General features: G+C 36.4%; 7 protein-coding genes across 7 annotated transcripts; 3 read left to right on the plus strand and 4 right to left on the minus strand.

The window, feature by feature from the left end:
* Positions 1–242: 242 nt before the first annotated feature.
* CCH1 (calcium channel protein CCH1) lies at positions 243–6266 on the plus strand (the record flags this gene model as incomplete). The annotated part of the gene is made up of 1 exon (XM_003673635.1): positions 243–6266. The coding sequence occupies one exon, from the start codon at positions 243–245 to the stop codon at positions 6264–6266; it is 6024 nt and encodes a 2007-aa protein (XP_003673683.1).
* Positions 6267–6582: 316 nt separating this feature from the next.
* Positions 6583–9837, plus strand: CRM1 (exportin CRM1; the record flags this gene model as incomplete). The annotated part of the gene is made up of 1 exon (XM_003673636.1): positions 6583–9837. The coding sequence occupies one exon, from the start codon at positions 6583–6585 to the stop codon at positions 9835–9837; it is 3255 nt and encodes a 1084-aa protein (XP_003673684.1).
* Positions 9838–10152: 315 nt separating this feature from the next.
* MRPL9 (mitochondrial 54S ribosomal protein uL3m) lies at positions 10153–10962 on the minus strand (the record flags this gene model as incomplete). The annotated part of the gene is made up of 1 exon (XM_003673637.1): positions 10153–10962. The coding sequence occupies one exon, from the start codon at positions 10960–10962 to the stop codon at positions 10153–10155; it is 810 nt and encodes a 269-aa protein (XP_003673685.1).
* A 432-nt stretch (positions 10963–11394) lies between these two features.
* NCAS0A07470 (uncharacterized protein) lies at positions 11395–13416 on the minus strand (the record flags this gene model as incomplete). The annotated part of the gene is made up of 1 exon (XM_003673638.1): positions 11395–13416. One exon carries the CDS (start codon positions 13414–13416, stop codon positions 11395–11397), a length of 2022 nt encoding a protein of 673 aa, XP_003673686.1.
* Positions 13417–13899: 483 nt separating this feature from the next.
* Positions 13900–16503, plus strand: NCAS0A07480 (uncharacterized protein; the record flags this gene model as incomplete). The annotated part of the gene is made up of 1 exon (XM_003673639.1): positions 13900–16503. The coding sequence occupies one exon, from the start codon at positions 13900–13902 to the stop codon at positions 16501–16503; it is 2604 nt and encodes an 867-aa protein (XP_003673687.1).
* Positions 16504–17244: 741 nt separating this feature from the next.
* NCAS0A07490 (uncharacterized protein) lies at positions 17245–19215 on the minus strand (the record flags this gene model as incomplete). Its single annotated transcript, XM_003673640.1, has 1 exon — positions 17245–19215. The coding sequence occupies one exon, from the start codon at positions 19213–19215 to the stop codon at positions 17245–17247; it is 1971 nt and encodes a 656-aa protein (XP_003673688.1).
* A 667-nt stretch (positions 19216–19882) lies between these two features.
* Positions 19883–22414, minus strand: SPC72 (gamma-tubulin complex subunit SPC72; the record flags this gene model as incomplete). Its single annotated transcript, XM_003673641.1, has 1 exon — positions 19883–22414. The coding sequence occupies one exon, from the start codon at positions 22412–22414 to the stop codon at positions 19883–19885; it is 2532 nt and encodes an 843-aa protein (XP_003673689.1).
* Between the last annotated feature and the right edge of the window lie 220 nt (positions 22415–22634).

The following is a 22634-nucleotide window of genomic DNA, read 5'->3' on the forward strand; positions in this document are numbered from 1 at the left end:
TCATTAATTTTAGCAGTTTATTTACAAGCCCCTTTCTTTCCTATCAGAGGCTGTGATGTTTTGTTTTGTTTTGTTTTGTTTGGTGTTTTGAAAGATCGATTTTTCAAAATGATGAGGGCACGTCAAAATTGGAATTACCAACTCTTCTCGGATTAGAGGACCCTGTGCAGTAGAAAGAGAATAACTGCAGCTTAATATTGGTTACTCAGATAAGCTAGCATAATACGACACTGCTGAATAATATGGATGGTGGCAAGAGGTCTTTGACCAAACCTTACGAACATACGAATCCATTTGAGGATCCTAAGGAATCTTCAACCAAGCCACCGACGACTCCAAAGAAACCTTTAATTCTACCGAAGTTAAACATCTTTCCTCCAGGAGGGGATGAAGATGGTAATTCACAAGATGTTGGATCCTCGGCCCAATTTGAATCTCAGACAGAACCTAAGAAAGAATCAAGAATAGCTAAGATATTCAGAACAAAGGTGACCGATACCAAAGACAAGACGCGACCTCAGCTATCAGTACGAACCGCATCTTTTTCTAAGTCTGACAGGTCATCATCGGATGATAATGTGTCACCGTCTGTTAGATCGATGATTACTGATTTTTCAAACCAATTAAGTAGTATCAAACTACGAAACCCAGAAGGTAGCAAGAGCGCCAACCGACGCCTTTCAGAAACTAGCAATACTACAGATATGGCACCAAGGTCCGCAAAAGTCTTATCTTTTATTGATGCTGAGGATATGGATGAATTTCAAGATTTACAGAACGAATTTCGAAGTGCCATCGACGACAAAGGTCGCACATGGCTTCCGCAACCGCCAAATGATAGAAGCTCAAAACGTTCTGTTGATGGTCCAGAAGATATATTAGATGATGTTCATATATTTGATGAAATATCTACCAAATATGAGAATGATGATGCCCATATAACGCCAACTAATGAAGCGAACCAAGTGTCACTGGCTGACACGAACACAAACACTTTCCTTGAACTAGAATCAAAGGAGTTTGGAAATAAACAGTCTGATGTTAATGTCTCAACAATACCGGTTACAATTCCTGAACTAGAACAAATAGGCAGTAAACCTCATACTAGGCCCCTAAATTTATATGGGAACTCCCTTGGTATTATAGGACCTAACAATCGAATACGGATGAAATTGGCCCTAATACATCAACATCCAAGATATAGGTTCATTTATATGGTTTTACTTTCCTTCTTCACTGGCCTACTTGCATACAGAACATACGATCCACATGATATACAATTTCTTTATAGGTTTTCAAACTGGTCGGACTATGTTACTTTTATTCTTTTCCTTTTTTTTACTATAAATGACTTGACAAAAATTATTGCATTTGGATTTTGGGATGATTCACAAATGTTCAAAGCCTTTGGGAAGGATTACCTACCTTTAGTGGAACGATTTGGGATTTCTAAGTTATACAAGCATTTGAGGGCTAAATATGGCTCTGCTATTATAGATTTTTTTATACCATTCAAGCTACTGGATGATGAGAATCAGAAGAAAAATGATAGACGTGCCCTTAGAAGCTCGGTATCTACAAATGATCTCAGGAAACGTAAAGACGCTTTTGATTGTCCAAGAGCTTTTGCTCGCTCATCGTGGAACAGAATAGATTTAACATCTTCATTTTGTTTTTGGTTAGGATTATTTTTTTCCATTAGAGACTTTGACTCAAGAGTTGGAATTAGGATCTTTAAACCTCTGGCTGCTTTTAGAATCCTTAGATTAGTTAATACCGATACTGGTATATCATCTATTCTAAGAGGGTTAAAACAAGGTGTACCACAATTAATCAATATTGGTTCGATGATGGTGTATTTCTGGGTTTTTTTTGGAATCCTAGGGGTACAAACGTTCCAGGGTTCATTAAGAAGACAATGTGTGTGGGTTAACCCTGATGATCCTACTGATACATATCAATATGATATGCAATTCTGCGGTGGGCATTTGGAACCTGTCACAAAGGTACGAATGAATTATATTTTTGAAGATGGCTCAGAAGGTCCAGTTTCGAAGGGATTTTTGTGCCCACCATACTCGAAATGTATTTCCAACGCCAATCCCTATAATGGAAGAGTAAGTTTTGATAATATTGTAAATTCTATGGAACTGATTTTCGTTATCATGAGTGCAAATACCTTTACCGATATCATGTACTACACCATGAATTCTGATGAAATGGCGGCATGCCTATTTTTCATCTTGTCTATTTTTGTTCTGACTATTTGGATGATGAATCTGCTAATTGCTGTTCTAGTTTCTTCGTATGAATTGGCTAATGAAGAATTTAAGAAGAAAAGATTGGAGATACATTCAAATGAAAGTTTTCCTATTAGATTTGTAAAGGGCTATTGGAAATATTTTCAAGTAAAAGCGGCTCAGACAGAGTTTCCCACATGGGCGTCTCAAGGTCTATATTTTTATGGAAAGGTTGAGTGGATTTTTGTGGCTCTGATTCAAATTGATTTAATAATGAGATCTTTAGTAGATACCAACACAACAGATTCTTATATTCAAACTTTACTAAGGACTGATAAGGCGGTATCCATCATCCTATTTCTGGAGTCACTATTTAGGCTTATTTTCCATATACCAAATATGTGGAAGTTTTTGACTCGGATAGCGTACTTGTACGATTTTGTTATTTCAATAATCAGCCTGATTGTTAGCTGTTTAGCGGTTAATGGCACATTAGGTCACGCATATTACTGGCTCTCTATCTTTCAGATATCGAGATTTTATAGAGTGGTTACATCTATAAGATTTATCCGCAAGTTATGGATGCTGGTATTAAAGAATGGGGTTATGATCTGGAATCTAGCCTCTTTTTATTTCTTTTTCACGTTCCTCTCTGCTATTATAATGGCCCTTTATTTTGAAGGGGTGATACCTCCTGATGAAATGTCGGATCAAGGCTTAGGTATGTTTTCTTTGCCAAACTCATTCCTCTCTTTATTTGTGATTGGATCTACCGAAAATTGGACTGATATATTATATGCCCTACAGCAATATTCACCAAACATATCGTCAGCTTTTTTTTGTTCTGTTCTACTTATCATGTGGTTTGTTCTCTCTAATTCCGTTATTTTGAACATCTTTATTGCCTTAATTTCACAGAGTTTGGAAGTAAACGAAGAAGAAAAAAGACCACTACAAATTAAGCATTATTTGAAATACGTCTATCCACAAAAAATTCAAGAATATACACATGCAACTTTAATAACGAGAATAAGGAAAGCCCTATTTAAAAACCGCTCACAGGAAGATTCTAGGGACTTTAAACAATTTTTGATTAGAGGAACTGCCATTATGAATATTTCTCAGAATATGGGTGATCTTGCAAAGGAATTTACAGACGACCAAAAGCAAGAGGAACCCTCTAAGCCTTTAGAATGGTGTCGGAAGATTCTTGCCCGTATTCCATTCAAGAAAATAACACTGTATGGTAATAATCCATTTTATACTAAGCCGGAGGTTATATTTACAGAGACGAATGATACCAATGGAAAAACATATGTTCTTCAGTTGAACGAACATGAGGATGAGAAATTGGAATATTTGCGCAAGCACCCAGCTTTCAATTATTCATATTTCATCTTTCCTCCAAATCATCGAATAAGGAAATTTTGTCAAAGATTGGTTCCTTCAAGTTCTGGAAAAAGAACTGACGGTTTGAGATTTTATGAGGATGAAACAGATCTATATACTAAAAGAAGGTATTTTCACCATGTCGAGAGAGATATCTTTGTTTTCATATATGCTATCATGACAGCGCTACTAATTGTTTGTTCATGCTTAGTTACTCCTCTTTATCGAATGAACCATAATATGGAAACATGGAACTGGAACACTTATGTTGATTGTGCTTTTGTTGGGTTATTTACACTGGAGTTTATTGTGAAAACTATAGCCGATGGATGGATATATGCACCAAATGCATATACACGAAATCCCTGGAATCACATTGATTTCATTGTTCTTATTTCATTATGGATAAATTTAATTGCATACTTGAGAAACAATGGGAATCTATCTCGTATATTCAAGGGATTAACAGCATTGAGAGCCCTTAGATGTTTAACTATCAGCACAACCGCTAGACAAACATTCACGTTAATAATGTTTGACGGTGTGAAAAAGATAGGTGAGGCAGGGTTGATCTCCTTTAGTCTATTATTTCCTTTCTGTGTGTGGGGTATAAACATATTTAGGGGAAGACTTGGAGTTTGTAATGACACGTCCCTGGACCGAGCTTCTTGCTTTAATGAGTACACAAATGAAGTTTTTCAGTGGGATATAATGATGCCTCGTGTCTATCAAGTCCCCCATTTACGTTTGGATTCGTTCCCTAGCGGGTTTAGATCCCTTTATGAAATCATTTCACTAGAAGGATGGGTAGATCTTTTGATAAATATTATGAATAGTACCGGCGTGGGAACTGTAACATCCACTTTCGCTTCCGCTAGCAGTGCTACATTTTTAGTCCTCTTCAATTTCCTTAGTATGGTCTTCATTCTAAATTTGTTTGTTTCTTTCATCATAAGTAATCATGCAAGGACAACAGGACAGGCTTACTTTACGATTGAGGAAAAATCTTGGTTGGAGTCTCTGAAATTGCTTGGACAAACTAAACCAAAGGCAATCCCTAATCTGATTGACTACCCAAAACTTCGAAGAATTTGCTATCAGTTTGCTGTAGAAAAGAAGAATTTTTACTACGCAACTTTCCTCCAAATTATCCTTTACGTTCATATTATAATGTTGCTTACGAGGGCGTACACTAAAACAGATCAAAGATATGATGAGATTTACTACATGATTTCTACCTCTGTATTTTTTACCCAGGAACTGCTATATCTCTATGGTGAGGGCATGTCTCTCTACATAAAAGAAAAATGGAATATTTTAAGAATGTTCATTGTATGTGTGGCCTTTATCTTGACGATAATTAGCTTCAAGGTTTCATCTATATGGATTTGGTTTCATAACATGAAGGAATTTTTCCATTTGGTATTCTTCCTTTTTATTATTCCACAGAATGATATGTTAAGCGAATTAATCGAGACTGCAATGGCTAGTCTGCCACCAATTGTGTCTTTAACATACACTTGGGCAATTCTATTTCTTGTATACGCAATTGCACTTAATCAAATCTTTGGTCTAACAAGATTAGGCCCAAATACTACGAATAACTTGAATTTTCGGACTGTTATTAAAACATTGATCGTTCTTTTCAGATGTAGTTTTGGTGAAGGATGGAATTACATAATGGATGACCTAGATGTGGATGCACCATATTGTTTTTATGGTTCATCGTATAGCGACTGTGGGTCCAGTTATTATGCGTATGGTTTGTTAATGTCATGGAATGTCTTGTCCATGTACATATTCATGAATATGTTCATAACGTTGGTCATTGGTAATTTCAGTTACGTGTATAGAAAAGGTGGATCAAAGTCGGCTATCAGCAGGCCAGAGATAAGAAAGTATACAGAGGCGTGGGCCAAGTATGATTCAGATGGTACTGGTGAGTTGGAGTTCAGCTATTTACCTAAATTGATGCATTCGTTTGATGGTCCATTTTCATTTAAAATATGGGAAGGTAGATTGACGGTCAAAAATTTGGTAGCCAATTACATGCAAGTCAACCCAGAAGACCCATATGATGTCAAAGTTGATCTACGAGGTCTTAATAAAGAATTAAATTCCATTAATAAAGCTAAGGTTATTCAAAGAAGATTGCAATACAGGAGATTTGTGCAAGAGGTTTATTATACTAATGCCTATCGTGGGGCTATTAAGTTTTCGAATCTGTTACAGCAAATTCCCTTATACACCACTTACAATCCCAGAGACTGTTTGGGAATTGACCAATATGTGCGCTATTTATATACCATGGGAAAGGTTGATAAATTTTTGGATAATCAGAGAAATGTTGACGTTTTGGATATGGTTGTGACGAGATGGAAATACTATTTCAGAAAGAAAACGGGAAACAAGGACAATATTGATGTCCAGAGAAAGACCCCAACTGACCAGATTTCAGAGATGGGCTATATGATGCATTCTAAAGATGTAACCCCTAGCGCTAGACCTTTAACGACACCCAGAATGGATTATGGGATTAACAATTTCCTATGGTCTCCCAGCCAAGATCAAGGTAGCGAAAATGATATACCGTTGAATCCGTTTACTGATGATGATAAACACAGGAACAATGAATAAACTTATAGAACTTATATAAGCATACGGTTATTTAACTAATTAAATTATTTATCTAAAACTCCAACTCCTAACTCCAATTAATAGGAACTCATTGATAAACGTATTGATGGCATTCTTCTGTATTACCCGGTGTTGTCATTACCCGCCACAAGAATTCAAATTTTAGAAAAATCTATTCAATCCTTCAATTCTAATTTACAAGAACTAGCTGAAAGAGTGAAAACAGTATTGCACTTTTATTTAGAGTTACATAGGCATTGATCTGTTGGCTGCATTGAGATACTACAGATACTTCTATTAAACAAAGGGGGAAAAAATGGATTCTATTCTGGATTTTTCCAAAGATTTAGATATCGCCGCATTAGACCAAGTCGTTGAAACATTTTACAAGGGATCCGGTGTTCAACAAAAGCAGGCCCAAGATGTATTAACCAAATTTCAAGAGCATCCAGATGCTTGGCAACGTGCAGATAAAATACTGCAATTCTCGAACAATCCGCAAGCAAAGTTCATTGGCTTAACTATCCTAGATAAACTTATTAATACGAAGTGGAAGCTACTTCCTGAAGACCAACGAATCGGTATTAGAAATTTTGTTGTCGGTATGATTATTACCTTGTGTCAAGATGACACAGTATTCCAAACTCAAAAGAATTTGATTAATAAGTCTGACTTGACATTAGTTCAAATCTTGAAGCAAGAATGGCCTCAAAATTGGCCTGAATTTATACCTGAATTAATTGGCAGTTCCACTTCCTCGGTAAATGTATGTGAAAACAATATGGTTATTTTGAAACTTTTATCTGAAGAAGTCTTTGATTTCTCAGCTGAACAAATGACACAGGCGAAAGCCTTACATTTGAAGACTTCCATGTCCAAGGAGTTCGAACAAATCTTCAAATTATGTTTCCAAGTATTGGAACAAGCCTCTTCTACGTCGCTTGTTGTTGCTGCACTAGAGTCATTATTAAGGTATTTACATTGGATTCCTTACCGTTACATCTACCAAACTAATATTTTGGAATTGCTGAGTACTAAATTCTTAGTCTCCGCCGAAACAAGAGCAGTCACCTTAAAGTGTTTGACAGAAGTTTCTAGTTTACGTTTGCCAACGGACGATAATGCCACTAAGACGCAAACTGTATTATTTTTCCAGAATACTCTGCAACAAATGGCAATTAACGTTGTCCCTGTTACTGCTGATTTGAAATCAATGTATGCTACCGCTAATGGTGTAGATCAGTCATTCTTACAAGATTTTGCTATGTTTTTGACCACCTATTTGACAAATCATAGAGAATTATTAGAAAGTGATGAAAGTTTAAGAGAACTTTTGTTAAATTCACATCAATACTTGATTCAATTGTCCAAGATTGATGAAAGAGAATTGTTTAAAACTACATTAGATTATTGGAATAATCTAGTTGCTGATCTATTTTATGAGGTGCAACGATTACCATTAAACGAATTGAACCCATTGATGCAATTATCTGTGGGATCTCAGGCAATTTCCACTGGTGCCGGGGCATTAAATCCTGAATTTTTGAAAAGATTCCCGTTGAAGAAACATATATATGAGGATATATGTTCGCAACTGAGATGGGTTATTATTGAGAATATGGTTAAACCAGAAGAAGTGTTAGTGGTAGAAAACGATGAAGGTGAAATTGTCAGAGAATTTGTTAAGGAGTCGGACACAATTCAACTCTACAAGTCAGAGAGAGAAGTGTTAGTTTATTTGACTCATTTAAATGTTGTGGACACAGAAAATATTATGATTAACAAATTGACTAGACAACTTGATGGATCTGAATGGTCATGGCACAATATTAACACCTTATCATGGGCTATTGGTTCTATTTCTGGTACCATGAATGAAGAAACAGAAAAGCGTTTTGTTGTTACAGTTATCAAAGATTTATTAGCATTGACGGAGAAGAAGAGAGGTAAAGATAACAAGGCCGTTGTCGCATCTGATATTATGTATGTTGTTGGTCAATATCCTCGTTTCTTAAAGGCACATTGGAATTTCCTAAAAACAGTTATTTTAAAACTATTTGAATTTATGCATGAAACTCATGAAGGTGTTCAAGATATGGCATGTGATACATTTATCAAGATCGTTCAAAAATGTAGGTATCATTTTGTTATTCAACAACCACGTGAAACTGAACCATTTATTCAAACGATTATAAGAGATATTCAAAAGACAACTAGTGATTTACAACCTCAACAAGTGCATACTTTTTATAAAGCTTGTGGTATCATTATTGCCGAAGAAAGGAATATACCTGAAAGAAACAGATTGCTTAACGATTTGATGCAATTACCTAATATGGCTTGGGATGCTATTGTAGAACAAAGTACCGCAAATCCTGCATTATTGTTAGACTCTGAAACAGTAAAAATTGTTGCTAATATTATTAAGACGAATGTAGCAGTGTGTTCTTCTATGGGAGCAGATTTTTATCCTCAATTGGGTCACATTTATTATAATATGTTACAATTATACAGGGCAGTTTCTTCAATGATTTCAAGTCAAGTGGCTCAAGATGGTGTTATTGCCACCAAAACGCCAAAGGTCCGTGGATTAAGAACCATTAAGAAGGAGATCCTGAAATTAATTGAAATCTATATTGCCCAGGCTAAGAACTTAGATGATGTCGTTAAGGTCTTAGTCGATCCTTTGCTAAATGCTGTTTTAGAAGATTACATGAACAATGTTCCTGATGCCAGAGACGCCGAAGTACTAAACTGTATGACTACCGTTGTTAGTAAGGTGGGCCATATGATTCCTCAGGGTGTGATTCTAATTTTACAGAGTGTATTTGAGTGTACGCTTAATATGATCAATAAAGATTTCACCGAATATCCTGAACATCGTGTTGAATTTTATGAATTACTGAAGGTAATCAATGAAAAGCAATTTGCTGCTTTCCTACAATTGCCACCAGCTGCTTTTAAGTTATTTGTGGATGCTATATGTTGGGCTTTCAAGCATAACAACAGAGACGTTGAAGTCAATGGTTTGCAAATTGCCCTAGATTTGGTAAAGAATATTGAGAGAATGGGTGACAACCAGTTTGCTGAAGCGTTTTATAAGAATTATTTCTTCACATTTGTTAGTGAAACATTTTACGTGTTGACCGATTCTGATCACAAATCTGGGTTTTCTAAACAATCATTATTGTTAATGAAATTGATATCCCTAGTGTACGAGAATAAAATATCTGTACCAATATATGATGAAAGTACTGTTGCTCAAGGTACAACTAACCAAGCATACTTGAATCAATATTTGGCAAACATGCTAGGAAATGCCTTCCCTCATTTAACAGCAGACCAAATTACAAATTTCTTGGGTGCTCTAACGAAACAATATGGTGACCTAAGTAAATTCAATGGTATCTTGAGAGATTTCTTGGTCCAAATCAAGGAAATTGGTGGAGATCCAACTGATTATTTGTTTGCCGAGGAGAAGGAAACAGCCCTACAAGAACAACAAAGAGTGGAAAAGGAGAAGGCTGCCATGGTGGGTGGTTTATTAAAGCCATCAGAATTAGCAGATTAAAAAGTCATTGGATTTCAATGTATATTACCTTCTCGTTTATTTGTTAAATGTCATTTTGTAACAGGGTCTTTACTTTAATACATTAATGCATCGATACTAAACTACACGATGGTACGTCATGCACTCACGCTATGGATTTATAATGCAATTTTCTAATCGATACACGTAACCTGGAAATGAAGGGAAGGGAATATATATTTTAAATAAAAAAATTATTAAAAACACAAAATACCTAAAGAATATTTCGAATAATTTAACTTCCCTGCTTAAATTAGAGAATTTATGTACAAGTGTCTACATGATAGTATATATTATTCATTGCTTCTTGATCGCATCTTGAATCTTTACGAAGGTACCTTTTGGACCACTTACAGGGCCTTTAACCCAAATAACACCATTTGTATCATCAACTTTTATAATTTGAGCATTTTGGATGGTAACCTGTTCACCACCCATTCTCCCGGGCATCTTTCTACCTGGTAACACACGACCAGGATCTTGATTTTGACCATATGACCCACCATGTCTATGCATAATAGATGTACCATGTGATGCTCTTAGACCTTTAAAATGATATTTCTTCATTACACCTGCAAAACCCTTCCCTTTACTGGTAGACTTGATATCGATATATTGACCTTCCTTAAAGAATGAGGGCTTCAACACGGTTCCTAAAGGTAGTAACCCCTCAGGAGCTTTTACTCTAAACTCAGACACTTTTAATTTTGGATTAACGTATTTGGAAGCAAAATGACCTAGCATCTGTCTAGTAACCTTCTTATAATCCTTGGCACCGTATCCAACTTGGCAGGCATAATATCCATCTGTTTCTGCTGTTTTGTGCATTAATACTTCAACATTATTAACTTGTAGAATTGTTGCGCCTATACGTCTTCCGGTCTCTGGATCAAAATATGGAACCATACCTTTTTTCTCCGTAATAATACCACATCGTTTCGGAAGCCATTTCCTCGATGCAGCTTGTTCGGGAGAATGGTTTATGATAGGTTGTTCCAGTTTAGTGGTGTTTCTCACACTTGGGGCTATAAGGACTGCTTTTGTAGTGAGTGGGCGCATAAAAGACCTATGAAGCATTGATTTAAAAATGGGCATATTATTCAACATCGTTTGGCTGATTATTTGTCTGATGCCACTTGCTTTGGAGGCTTAGGTTGCTGGAAGATAACCAATTTCCCTTATAAATTTGATATTCATGGTATTTTTTCTGTTTGGAACTTTCGGGCTCAAGTTATTTTTTTGGAATTACTTAGTGCTGATGACAGCGTTTATTAGGCGGTTAAGCAGACAAACAAAGTGACCAAACGACAAGTTATTATCTCTTAATTTTCTGACAATAATTTCAAACTCTCGGTGTTTTTCTATGTTACTCAATAATCCACCTAGCATATGTTTCATCTCATCTTGAGCGCTTCTTTGGGACAATATATAGATTTGCATTTAGTTGAAAGTTTGAAGGGTTAGAAGAATTAGATTACAAGTTTAATTATATTTTCATATTTACATTTTACCTTTGGAAAGGTAGCCATTCTTTAGTTTCTAACGAGGATGGCTTTCAGAATATTCCTTTGCCTGTTCGGAAGCATAATCTGCTATACATTTCAAAGTTTTACGCAGAATTATTGGAGACTCTTCATCAACTTGGAAGTTATCCTTTATTTCTTTCTCTTTATAAGCCCCGAGAATATAATCCAGTACACCTCTTATGACCATAACTCTAGAGAAAATATCAGATTCACTCATTGTGATTGCCAAATAATCTTCGTATTTTTTGGTGTGTGGATCTTGGTTTACCACATCCCAGTATGCAATATTATTAGGGTTTAACACATTTAACAAATCACAATAACTACCCTTCATATCCCATGATGCAACATCCAATCCGAAATCTAGGACTGGGACTTCCAGATCCATATTGTAGACACCATTGCTTTCCACAAGGACGGATAACATAGGTCTGTAATAATGATTACGACAGGCACTACGTGACAAATGAATCTTTGGAAATCCAACCCATATTTGCTTATCTTTCACAGTTGGTAGCACGTCAGGAAGTTTGATCCATTGTGAACCACCTCTCATTTCACCATAGGAATTATCCTTTTCTAGACCTAAAGTGTCAGCCCCAAATACTACTTCACATTTACCGTCATTTAGAGAACATTTTAAGATTTCTAAAGGTTTCAAACTGTAAACGAAATGGAGTGTACCTCGAGATAATGCACTTTCTTTGGTGTGCTCATGTAGGAATGGGGCCCAATTTTTTTCGTCATTACGCATTGGATGACCTTCGATCATCAATTTAATTAATGGATCCACTCTTCTATGTGGATGGAATGCAAACATTCTCTTCTTTTTTTCATCTTCATCATACATATTGAAAACAATAATGGGGTCCTCCATATCATTTGTCTTTCTGACAATTACACGAGGATCTTGTGGACCCTTATGAATGTTCTTAGATGGATCAAAGGGAACATTAACATTTGTTGGATAAGTTATAAAATAGTTGGATAAAATCTCTTCTTTTCTTTTAGAGTTTTTCAAGAAATTCTTTGTATGTTCCACTTGACATTTATGGAACATTTCATTGTCTTTATTCTTAAGAGAATCACATTGATTTTGATCTAATGCAGCATCAAGTAATTTAATTTCTTGTTCGATATCATTTGGAATTTGCATATCATTATATGGGATACGTTTACCCTTAATTTCATTCCAATCTCTATCAAAAGTTTGGCCTCTTAGGAAAGAAAAATGATCATCTCTTTTACTACCCTTAAATGAATACATGACTCTTGTATACATGACAAAACATTCTTCAGATTCCAACCAAACAGCAGAACTACCAAATCTGAAAAAATGTTCCTTAATGATTTTCTCTTCAGACCAATCCTTTTCACTTTCATGTTGAACTTCCTTAGCCATGAGTCCACCTTTCTTTATCATTTCACGTCTAGCGGTAATCAAGTCATCCTGTAAGATATCACTCCAATCTGCATGTTCCATTGGAGCAGTGTAAGCGAAATCTTCACATGAAGCCAAGTTTTCGTACCCTTCATGGACGTTTGAATCCTGAGGATGATCCTTCTTATTCTTACGTTTCAATTTTTGCTTAGTGATATCGATATTATTAACGAACCCAGTGACCAATTTAGAGGTGAATTTTTGCTTTTGTACATTTTTACTCACTGGAGACTTGGCCCATCTTTTAAATCTCAAAATCTTGGAGACATCCACGTTCAGCAGATCCTTCTTATGTTCAACGACTGCAGGGTTGCTAAAAGACGCTGAATAATATCCGACCGTGTCAGTGATGGAGTCTGGTCTGGTGACTAATATGACTTGCAGTAGTATTAGCAGAAGGGCAAGTAATTGATATGCTTTGTTTCTTCTTATTGTTTGGAAGAGTCTGCGCGGGAAAGTCTTGGCGAAGACCGTGACTCTATCTAAAATGTTATTCTTGTTGTTGTGTAATTCGACCTTTGAGGCGGAATCTGAATGGGCGCTTGTCAGAGAACTCGAAGAGTCCTTCTTGGAAAATTCTGGTGGTACAGACATTGCCAGTATGTTGTGTTGTATATGTGGGGATTTTAGGATGAGGAGAAATGAAGAGCCCAGTGGACTGTTTCATGGCGGCTAGTATTTATATTAGAGAATTTTTCACAAGAGGGTGAAATAGCTCGAGAGGGTTTTTCTGTTATCTATCCCACGAAGTTGCAGCGATCTTTTCTCCGCGTAGACATGGGAAAAAAGACCGTTGTGCAATGTACAAAGTAGGGTTAAATTGAAAACCCTAAAATATATTTGAGAACACCTAATTTTTCAGTTTGATTTCCAGAAAAACTAAAAAATAGAATTATCCAGCCCTTTATAAAAAGTATTTAACCCCCCTAAATTTCAACAAAGAAACGCTTTTTACCTCATGATTGTTTTAAATATTGTTCTAAGTTTCCCGTTAGTTCGTTAGTCTATGTATATAACAAGTTGAACAAGGCCAAGCATTGAAGTACAGACTGTCAGAAATCCAAACAAGGATATATAATGAATAATAATATACCTGATAGCCCTCCTTCAAACACATGTAGCTCTGAGATACTCGTTCGACAAATAAGCTTTAGGGATACAACGACCCCTAACACATCTGTCAGCAGTAACAACAATTCCACGCCAACGCCAAAGAGAAGAAAAGTCCTAAAAAAGTTCGTTCTAGTCCAAGATTACCCATCTCAGTCTGAAGATTCAGAATGGACACGTATCGACAGTAAAGGAAATAATAGCATATGGTCACATTTTCTGGAAGGAAAGAAAGATCGTTCAATTTTAAAATGTACCAATTGTAATAATGTTTATCGTTACAATCGAAGGGAAGCCAGATATAATTCTGAACCTGCTGAACTTCATTTAAGAGATGACTGTACTAATCCTCCTGATTATTTCCATGGAAATTTAAAGGATGAAAGGATAATAAAAGAGATATGTAAGAAGAAGCTGGACAAATACCGAGATTTAAAACAATATATTAAGACGCAGTCATTCTTTGATCTAGCTGTGGAGCTAATTTTAGAATCCCGTCTTTCCATCAACTGGGTAGAGTCTTCCGTAGCCAAAAACCTGTGGGCAACAATGGCCTTAATTCCAATTGATAATACTAGCAAACCCGAACAGGTTCTAAAGCCGAACAAATCCAACATTACCAACTTTATTTGCACAAAATCCAAAGATATTAATTATTTCTGGAAGAGTGAGATAGCATCTTCGGCCTATATATTGAACGAAAAGACCTTTACCAAGAGAAACAAATTTCTTGTATCGCTTACAAAGAGGTTATGTGCACTCGAGAATGTAACGTTCATATCAATTGTTTTTGATCACTGGTCCAATAACAAAATATCTAACCATTTGGGAGTTTCACTGGTTACATATGACGAAGAGGAGGAAAAGCAACTTTCTTTTCTAGTGAAGATGGATAGGTCTGATTCTCACAAAACAATCGATATAAGTCAGCAACTTGTTGAGATTTTTAATAAGTTTGATGGTTTGAGAACAGTAACTGTAGGTATGTCAACTGATAATGCTGCCAATATGCTAAAGGTACCGAAAGAACTCTCAAGAACTGGCCTGTTAGGGACTCGTTTTCTTGGCCATGTACCTTGTTTACTACATAGTGCTAACATTATGAATAGTACCATGTTTGATATGGTCGAAGAGGACAGTTTGGGATTTGTAGATTCTGAGCTTAAATCAAAATTATTAGAGTTAGCTGCAATGAAATATCAGTTGAATTCTGATGGGTCAAGGAATGAAATTTTAAAACAAGATATCTTTACTGAATATCTTCTATCAAATAACAGCCAACTTTCTTCAGAATCTGCCGATATTGGTGGCATTTTTAGCTTTATAACTGGTGACATTATTCTGAAGAAAAATAATCAGCTTGCTCTTAATATTAAATCAAGCAGTGTTAATCAACTACTATACCGAGAACTATGCGTTGAGTTTGGAAAAATGAATGGAGAGGAACCTTTGGCCATCAAAACATATTCAAAAACAAGATGGCTATCAGCGTTAGATGTTGTGCTCAGGTTACGAGAGTTGAAACCTGTCTTGACGGAGTTAAATCGGGAGCCATCCCTGGGAGTGTTTTTCGATGAAGAAGATTTTGTTCTAATGGACGATTTAACTGATATCTTATCTCCTTTTCGTTCTCTCTGCGAAATGCCTTCTAATGATACCTGCACGTTGAAGAACACCCTTCCTTTGCTTATTTCCTATAAGGATAAAATAGACAAAATATTCGTTGAAAAATCGAAAAGTTCCAACCTAACGCACAGACATCTCCCAGTTTTTATTCGTTTCAGAAGGAAAATGGATAAATACTATAAAAAGTATGTCAGTATGGATATTTGTTTATTATCATCTTATCTAAACATTGCATTTGTTGATAGCTCTGTTTTTATAGAACAGTTCCCTCGTGAGAATACCGAAATCAAAAAAAGTGACCATGTAATATCCGTTGTATCACAAAAACTTACTGATATTTTAATACCTTTTTTGAATATATCTTATTATCCCATTAAGGATAGCGATACAGAAGACATGATCGGTATTTCGAGCCATGCAGGAAGAGTGTATAATGCTGAAGATTATTCATCAGAAGGACAAGAAGAAAAAAACTTGGAATTTGAGGAGGAATTTGATGAATTCAGTATTAAGGATGACTTACAAGAACAAATCAGATTAGAACTTGAGCAATACCGTCTACGTGATCTATCATTGGTCAAGGGGTATTCAAACGAGGTTTTATCCAAATCTAAAAAACGCTGGTCGCCATTCGACCGCCAAGTCCAGATGATTGTGGGGGCAGATAATATATTCTGGTCAAGGCATAAAAGAGAGTTTCCACTGTTATCATTAGCTAATAAATTATTCCATTGTATTCCATCGACATCGATTCATGCTGAGAGACTGTTCAGCTTGGCGGCACAAATATTTGACAAAAGAAAAAGCCAACTCTCAGATCAAATGTTTGAGGATCTTTGTATCATACGGTCCTTCTTACTTAGAATTAAATTGGGGTCAATCAATATCACAGATTGTACTTTAAATGATGCTTTAAGATTAACAAAGGAACTCAACTTGGAATGATATATATAATATATGTCTAAATAAAGGTTACTTCTACATTTACCTGCTTACATCAATGATTTTCGCCCTATAAAAATTGTACCCTGATGCCCCCATGATTTTTAGCCATTCGGGTTATTGAAAAAATTAAGGAAGCCCTTAGGCCAATTTTTGGATTTTTCTCACTTATCACGGATTTGACCTTTGTACATTGCACAACGGTCTTTTTTCCCATGTCTACCCCAGGAGTGAGTAAGGTAGGGTATCCTTGATGGTTCTAGGGCTTTCTATCAATTAGCCCTAGGTTTGGAACTTTTGGAATTAAGAACAGATTTTACTTACATTCAGCAAAAATACTTCCTTTTCAATCTTAAAAAGAGAGCTCAAAATAATATATTTTTGAAACAATTAAGCATTTAGCACAATCAGTAGAGGCAATTTGGCTTCAATTTTCCTCTTGAATGATTAGCGACTTCATTCGATTGAGAACCAGTTAGCAAAAATCCTACTAAATTAAAAACAAACACCATTAGCTTTTTAAATCAGCAAAGTCGTAACAGTCTTCATTTGATTTATCAGTGGTTTGGATTTGTTTGATTATGATTTTCTATTTGGAAACGACTTCACTTAAGGGTGCGTGTCAAAAAACTTACGTATTTTGTAATCGTTAAATGAATTTTGTTTATGGTACTTGAAAAGTATGCTTGTTATATATTTATGAATATTATTAGTAAAAACATCTATGTCTTTGTTCGTCATCGACTAGCGGCCAAATTTAGCCGGTTTCAGTAATTTCACCATCGTGAACGTCAGCAACGAAATAAACCCAACTGCAGAGCCCAGAATTACGGCCGTCTGCCTATAATCTGTATCGCTAGTTCGTTCTTCCGGTGGAAATCCCGGAGTACTTTCACCGGGAACCAATGCAGCCTCGGTGATTTTTATGAATAGTTCATTCAAGGACGCCGCCCAGGTTGACGAAATGTGTAACGGATGGTCAAGGAAAAGTGAATCAGTAAAAACATCGGGCTGAATGGAACACCGTTGCTGCTGCTTATCCAGGTCCGCCTTCAGCGCAACAAATACGAGAGGAAGATCTCGCAGGTACCTGTATTTGTCCAGAAGCTCAACGAGGTGAGAAAACGATTCCGGGTCACTGGAGTCATAGGTGAGACAAACTACGTCGCACTCACTCAGCTTTTCTTTATTTTCTAGGATAGCCGATTCCTGCTCACCAAATTCCTGCAGGATCAGATAATACTGTTTCCCCCCTTTCAATTCTAAACTGTTGACCGCAATCTTGGGTCTGATCGTTGGGCAATACGACTCGGCAAAGACCCGTCCCAGAAACGACTCCAAAAGGGAGCTCTTGCCGCTGTTGGGCTTCCCAACTACGAAACAGTTGAACACCTTCCGATCGCTTACTGGAGATCTATACAGCCTCCCTTTTCGCCGCCTCATCTTCCTGGCTTTCGTGACATGCAGCACTTCTTTAACGTCGTCCTCATAGCCAAAGTATATTAGGTACGCAGTCGTTATCTTGTAGTCGAGAAACGTCGTCATACTCCACTGCGCCAACCAACCCTGCAGTGTGATGAAGCCTCTGTTATTGACCACAGTGGAAAACGGGAAGTTTGTCGCCGTCCATAGGTAGGGAAGCCCAGGAGTGCGCCTGAACAGAAATTGCAATTCCTCCTCGTTCAGCCCCCCATCGTTGTTTTTGTCAAATCGACGGAATAGCTCCACTAAAAATCGATAACCCTTCGGACTCAACTCAACGCTCGATGTGTCTGGCACATTTAGCTTGGGATAGAGCACCTTATCGTTTATACAAAGCGAGTCTGTGTAATGGAATGCCCTCAGGAGATCCCACGTGGTTTCGTGTCTGCCCTTCTCTGTATAGATCCTATTTAACATGAGAAACCCGTCCAGCGTCAGTCCTCTATCAGGAACATACAACGGAGTATTGATAAATTCATGCGGGTTCAACGATATGTCAGATAAGATCTTCTTGATAAAACTCAGCTCGGCCACATCGATGCTCTTGTTGAAACATTTCTTTTGAAGCGCCATCATCTCAGCGTCATTGAGATAGTTGTCTTGGTCCTTGTCTGACAGCAGAAATATCCTCTCCAGAGCATTCACAGCCAGCGGCTTCAACTCCCCAATTCTGGAGTCAAACAGCGGAGCTATTGGGTTGGTGATGGACCTTTGGCACAGGTAGAACGCCTGATTTACGTTGAACTGGTTCTTAGCGCTCGTTTTCACGCATGTGTCCACCTCTTTAAACTCCATCAGGATCGGAATGAATTCCTCGTCCTCGATCTTGGTATCATCCAAAGCCACAGAGTTCGAGTAAACGTCACCCCCGGGGTACTCGTCGCACTTGTTCTTACAAAGGACAACAGGGATATTCAGTCCCATAGACCTGAACATCATCATCCAATGGAGCGACACCCGTTCATACGACTCGCGATCACAGTATACAAGCCAAATCACATCGGCATTCCTCAATTCCATTTGCAACTTCTCCGGCTCAGCTTCAGACGTGTCGACCAATATGGTCCTCCTAGCAGAGTATGGGTTCGAGGAAAAATCTCTCGGTATCGTCACCGCCGGTATCACGTCTTGCAGGTTGGAGAGGAAGCGTCCCTTAGCCAACGAAAGAACAAGACTGGATTTTCCGACACCCTTGTCCCCGCATATGGCAATGGTGAGAGTCTCTTTGGTCATTGAGCGGGGTTGTTTATTGCGATGTCTTGTCAAACTGGTTGTTAGGGATTCATGTTAAAAGACCCGCCGATTTCACCAGTAAATTAGTCTTCGCGCCAAATCAGAAAATGTCACCAAAAATGGAGAGATGGGTTCATAATGTCTGAGGGACCGTAACATGGTAAACACAGTCGATGGCAGCAACTAAGTTTCATATCGTAAAACTTTTTGGTGCAGATTACTTCTGCTTTTGACGTTATTCTACCAGCTATATATTTATATGAAGTGCAGAATTTGTTTTTATTGAGGTGTCTTATCTGTTGCTACTGCACCTTTTAGTTCGACTATGCTAAGTAATTCTACATCAACTGTTCTGGACTAAAGAGGTTTGGCTATTGGTTTCGATTTGCCAGTTTTATATTGTGATTTGATTTGGTATCCTTTGTACTGTTGTTCTACATTCACGTTCTTTTGAAGGCTTAATATTGACAAGCTTCATATTAATTTGTTTTATTCATTCATTATGCTATGAATAAAAAAACAATGTCCCTTGAAGTTTCTAGATATAGTACTCTAAGCAGTGGCATCTACTAACCGTATGGGTCTTATATACAGATTAGATTTTCCATTGAATTTGAATGAGGAAATCGATCATCCTTAGACTTTCTTGGTTTGTGTCCATCTCCAACTAATGCCGCACCGAAATATTATATAATTGCTCTCTTAAAACTTCGTTCTCTTTTTCTAATTTATGAATACGGCTCTCTGCAGCATTTGCATCCAATTTACGACGCTCTCTTTCAGAAATCCATTTTCGTTGTAATTCGTCTACTCGTAATTCCATTTCTTGTTGGTAATAAGCCAGTTCACTTTTACTCTCAGGAATACGTTTTTTGTAATTTTCTTTCTCATTTGTGATTACGGTAATGTATGCCTCCAGTATTGACTCAAGAGCCGTCTCAATGAATGTATAAAGAGACTCTAATTTAGGCTGTATTATTTTTATCTTACGTAACCCTTCAGTTTTACTGATGAAGTTTATCTTCTTCATAGACTGATCAATAGACTTCTGCTGAAGAATTTTTTGAAATATTTCAAACACTTTGTTCAGATGTAACAATAAATGTTGCTTGAACTTTCCAAAGTCTAGTTCATTTTGCGTTGTTAAAGCTTTTTCATTTGAGGCAAATTGTTCAATAATCTTTTGAAGTCCAGTATTCTCAGCTTCCATGTTACTTATTTTACTCATTATTTTATTGAAATCATCAATTTGTTCAAGTTTTTCATTGTTAAGTACATTAACCTTATCCGCTGTTTCATTAAAGCTTTCCTGTAACGCTCTAATCTTCTTGTTATTTTCAATATCTTGGCTAAGAAGATTTTGGTTTAAGCGAGTAACGACCTCACTCAACTTATTTTTCGATTTTTCCATTTCCTCGAGATCAGACTCCAACTGATTGACTAGATTCTCCCAATTTTTTTCTTTTAATTTTGACAGTTCTTCAAAATTTTTAAGTTCTCTGGTTAGCTTATTTTCATTCTTACCCAATTTTTCACGTAGATTTTCAATTTCCACATCTCTATCATTTACAATTGACTTTAAGGTCTCTACAGTATTCGTTAAACTGTCGATATGCTCCTGGTAGGATTGAGTCAAGTTTAAACTAGCTCTCTTGCTCATCTCTGTAATGTTAGACAAAACAGAACTTCTCTTTAGAAGATCTTCATTTAATTCATCTTTTTTTGTCGTTGAAAATTGTTCCATTTCTGATATTTTATTGAGAAGCTTTTCCTGATCAGATAATTTCGTCAATAAGGTATCTTCAAACTCTTTAGATGTGAGCAATTTTGTTCTGATCCCATTAAGAAACTCATCATACTGTTTATGTAGTGATTCGATATTAATTTCAAAATTTGTGTCTATCAATTCCGTACTTTCACCATTGACGTTTATCGCCATTCCATTTTCATTTTTTGAAGTTGAATTGGAAAGGAAATTAGATAAAGTGGAGGTCAAAGAATTTAATTTCACCATTATGAAGGTTGAACTTATTTGCTGAGACTTAATCAAAGCCTCCCTTTCTTCCTTAGAAATATGTAGAACATCAAAATTTTCAATGAGAAGAGACAATAATTCATCGATAGTTTTACATATGAGTTCCGAATGCTCTAAATATTCATTTGCATATTCTAATGTTTGGGCATGTTCTTCTTTTGTTTTTTGTAAATCTCGAGTCAATTCGTTAATTTTAGATTCCTTGGAATCAATAATCTTTTTAAACTCTTCAATTTCTTCGTCATTTTCAGATATGGTTGAGATTAACTTATTGTACATTTCATTGGTATTTTTATTCGGCGATTCTGTATTTAATGGGTTCAATTGCTTTATAATTATCTCATATAAAGTTTTCTGTTTAACTTTATATGAAGTTAACTGCTTTTGTAAGTGTTCAATTTCTTGGCCTTTTGAAATGGAATTTGAAGTTACTTTGTTAATAGTACGAGTAGCCTCCCTTCGATTAGTTGGAGTGGTATTATTATTCGTAATTTGGTTCAACGTGGTTGAGTCAGTATTAGGTAACTTTTGCCTCCATGGCGTCAGAGAAGCTCGTAACTTAGGAATATCAAATCCAGAGGTATCTTGATTCCCATATTCATCATCATAATCATCATTTTCTTGTTGATCTTCCTTATTTGTATCATTTTCTTCATCGTCAAATGATGCAGGTCTATAGCTACTGTTTTGCAATTGGTCATTTGATAGGTTCCAATTTGAATCTGTGGATATGTTGTTTTTTGAATTACCATGTGTGGACGACATTGCAGAAGGCGATGTGACAATACTCGTATAATCGAGAGCAGCAGGTCTCTCTATGGTTTTTTTAAAATCAAGTTGGTTTTTTAAAGCATTACGGGATGGCGTCATCATGGTGTTGCTTCTTCTGTAGTCTGTTTGATTTATGGTTGGTAACAGATTAAAATCATGGGAGCTTCTTCTAGTAGAATTTAATACTTGTGAGGATTCTAATAGAATTTTACTTGTCCTTTCATCTTCAGGTTCATCAGAATATGAATTTAACGTATCGGATGAAGTAGCGTCCTCTAATATGTTTGAAATGGAGTTAGAGTCCTGATGTGTATTTGGGTTGTCAATATAAACTGAATGTCTATTTTTTGATCCGATTAACCTTTTGTTAATTGGTCTTGAATTTTCGTCCATAATTGCATTGAGTACCCTCCTTAAAAGCAAATATCTTTATACAGATATATATAATTATATGGATGCTCTTTGAAGGCTTTTCGATTGATTCGATCGATGTTTAAAATTTTGAAATTTGATGTCAAGTTAGTTTAGTTTCGAAAAGTAAACAAAGAATTTCAAATGTCAACTTACGTAATAGTTCGATTGTCGATTGTAAGTATGCATTGATAATTTAGTT

The sequence above is a fragment of the Naumovozyma castellii genome, chromosome 1, assembly GCF_000237345.1.
Source record: "Naumovozyma castellii chromosome 1, complete genome".
NCBI classification, from domain to species: Eukaryota; Fungi; Ascomycota; class Saccharomycetes; order Saccharomycetales; family Saccharomycetaceae; genus Naumovozyma; species Naumovozyma castellii.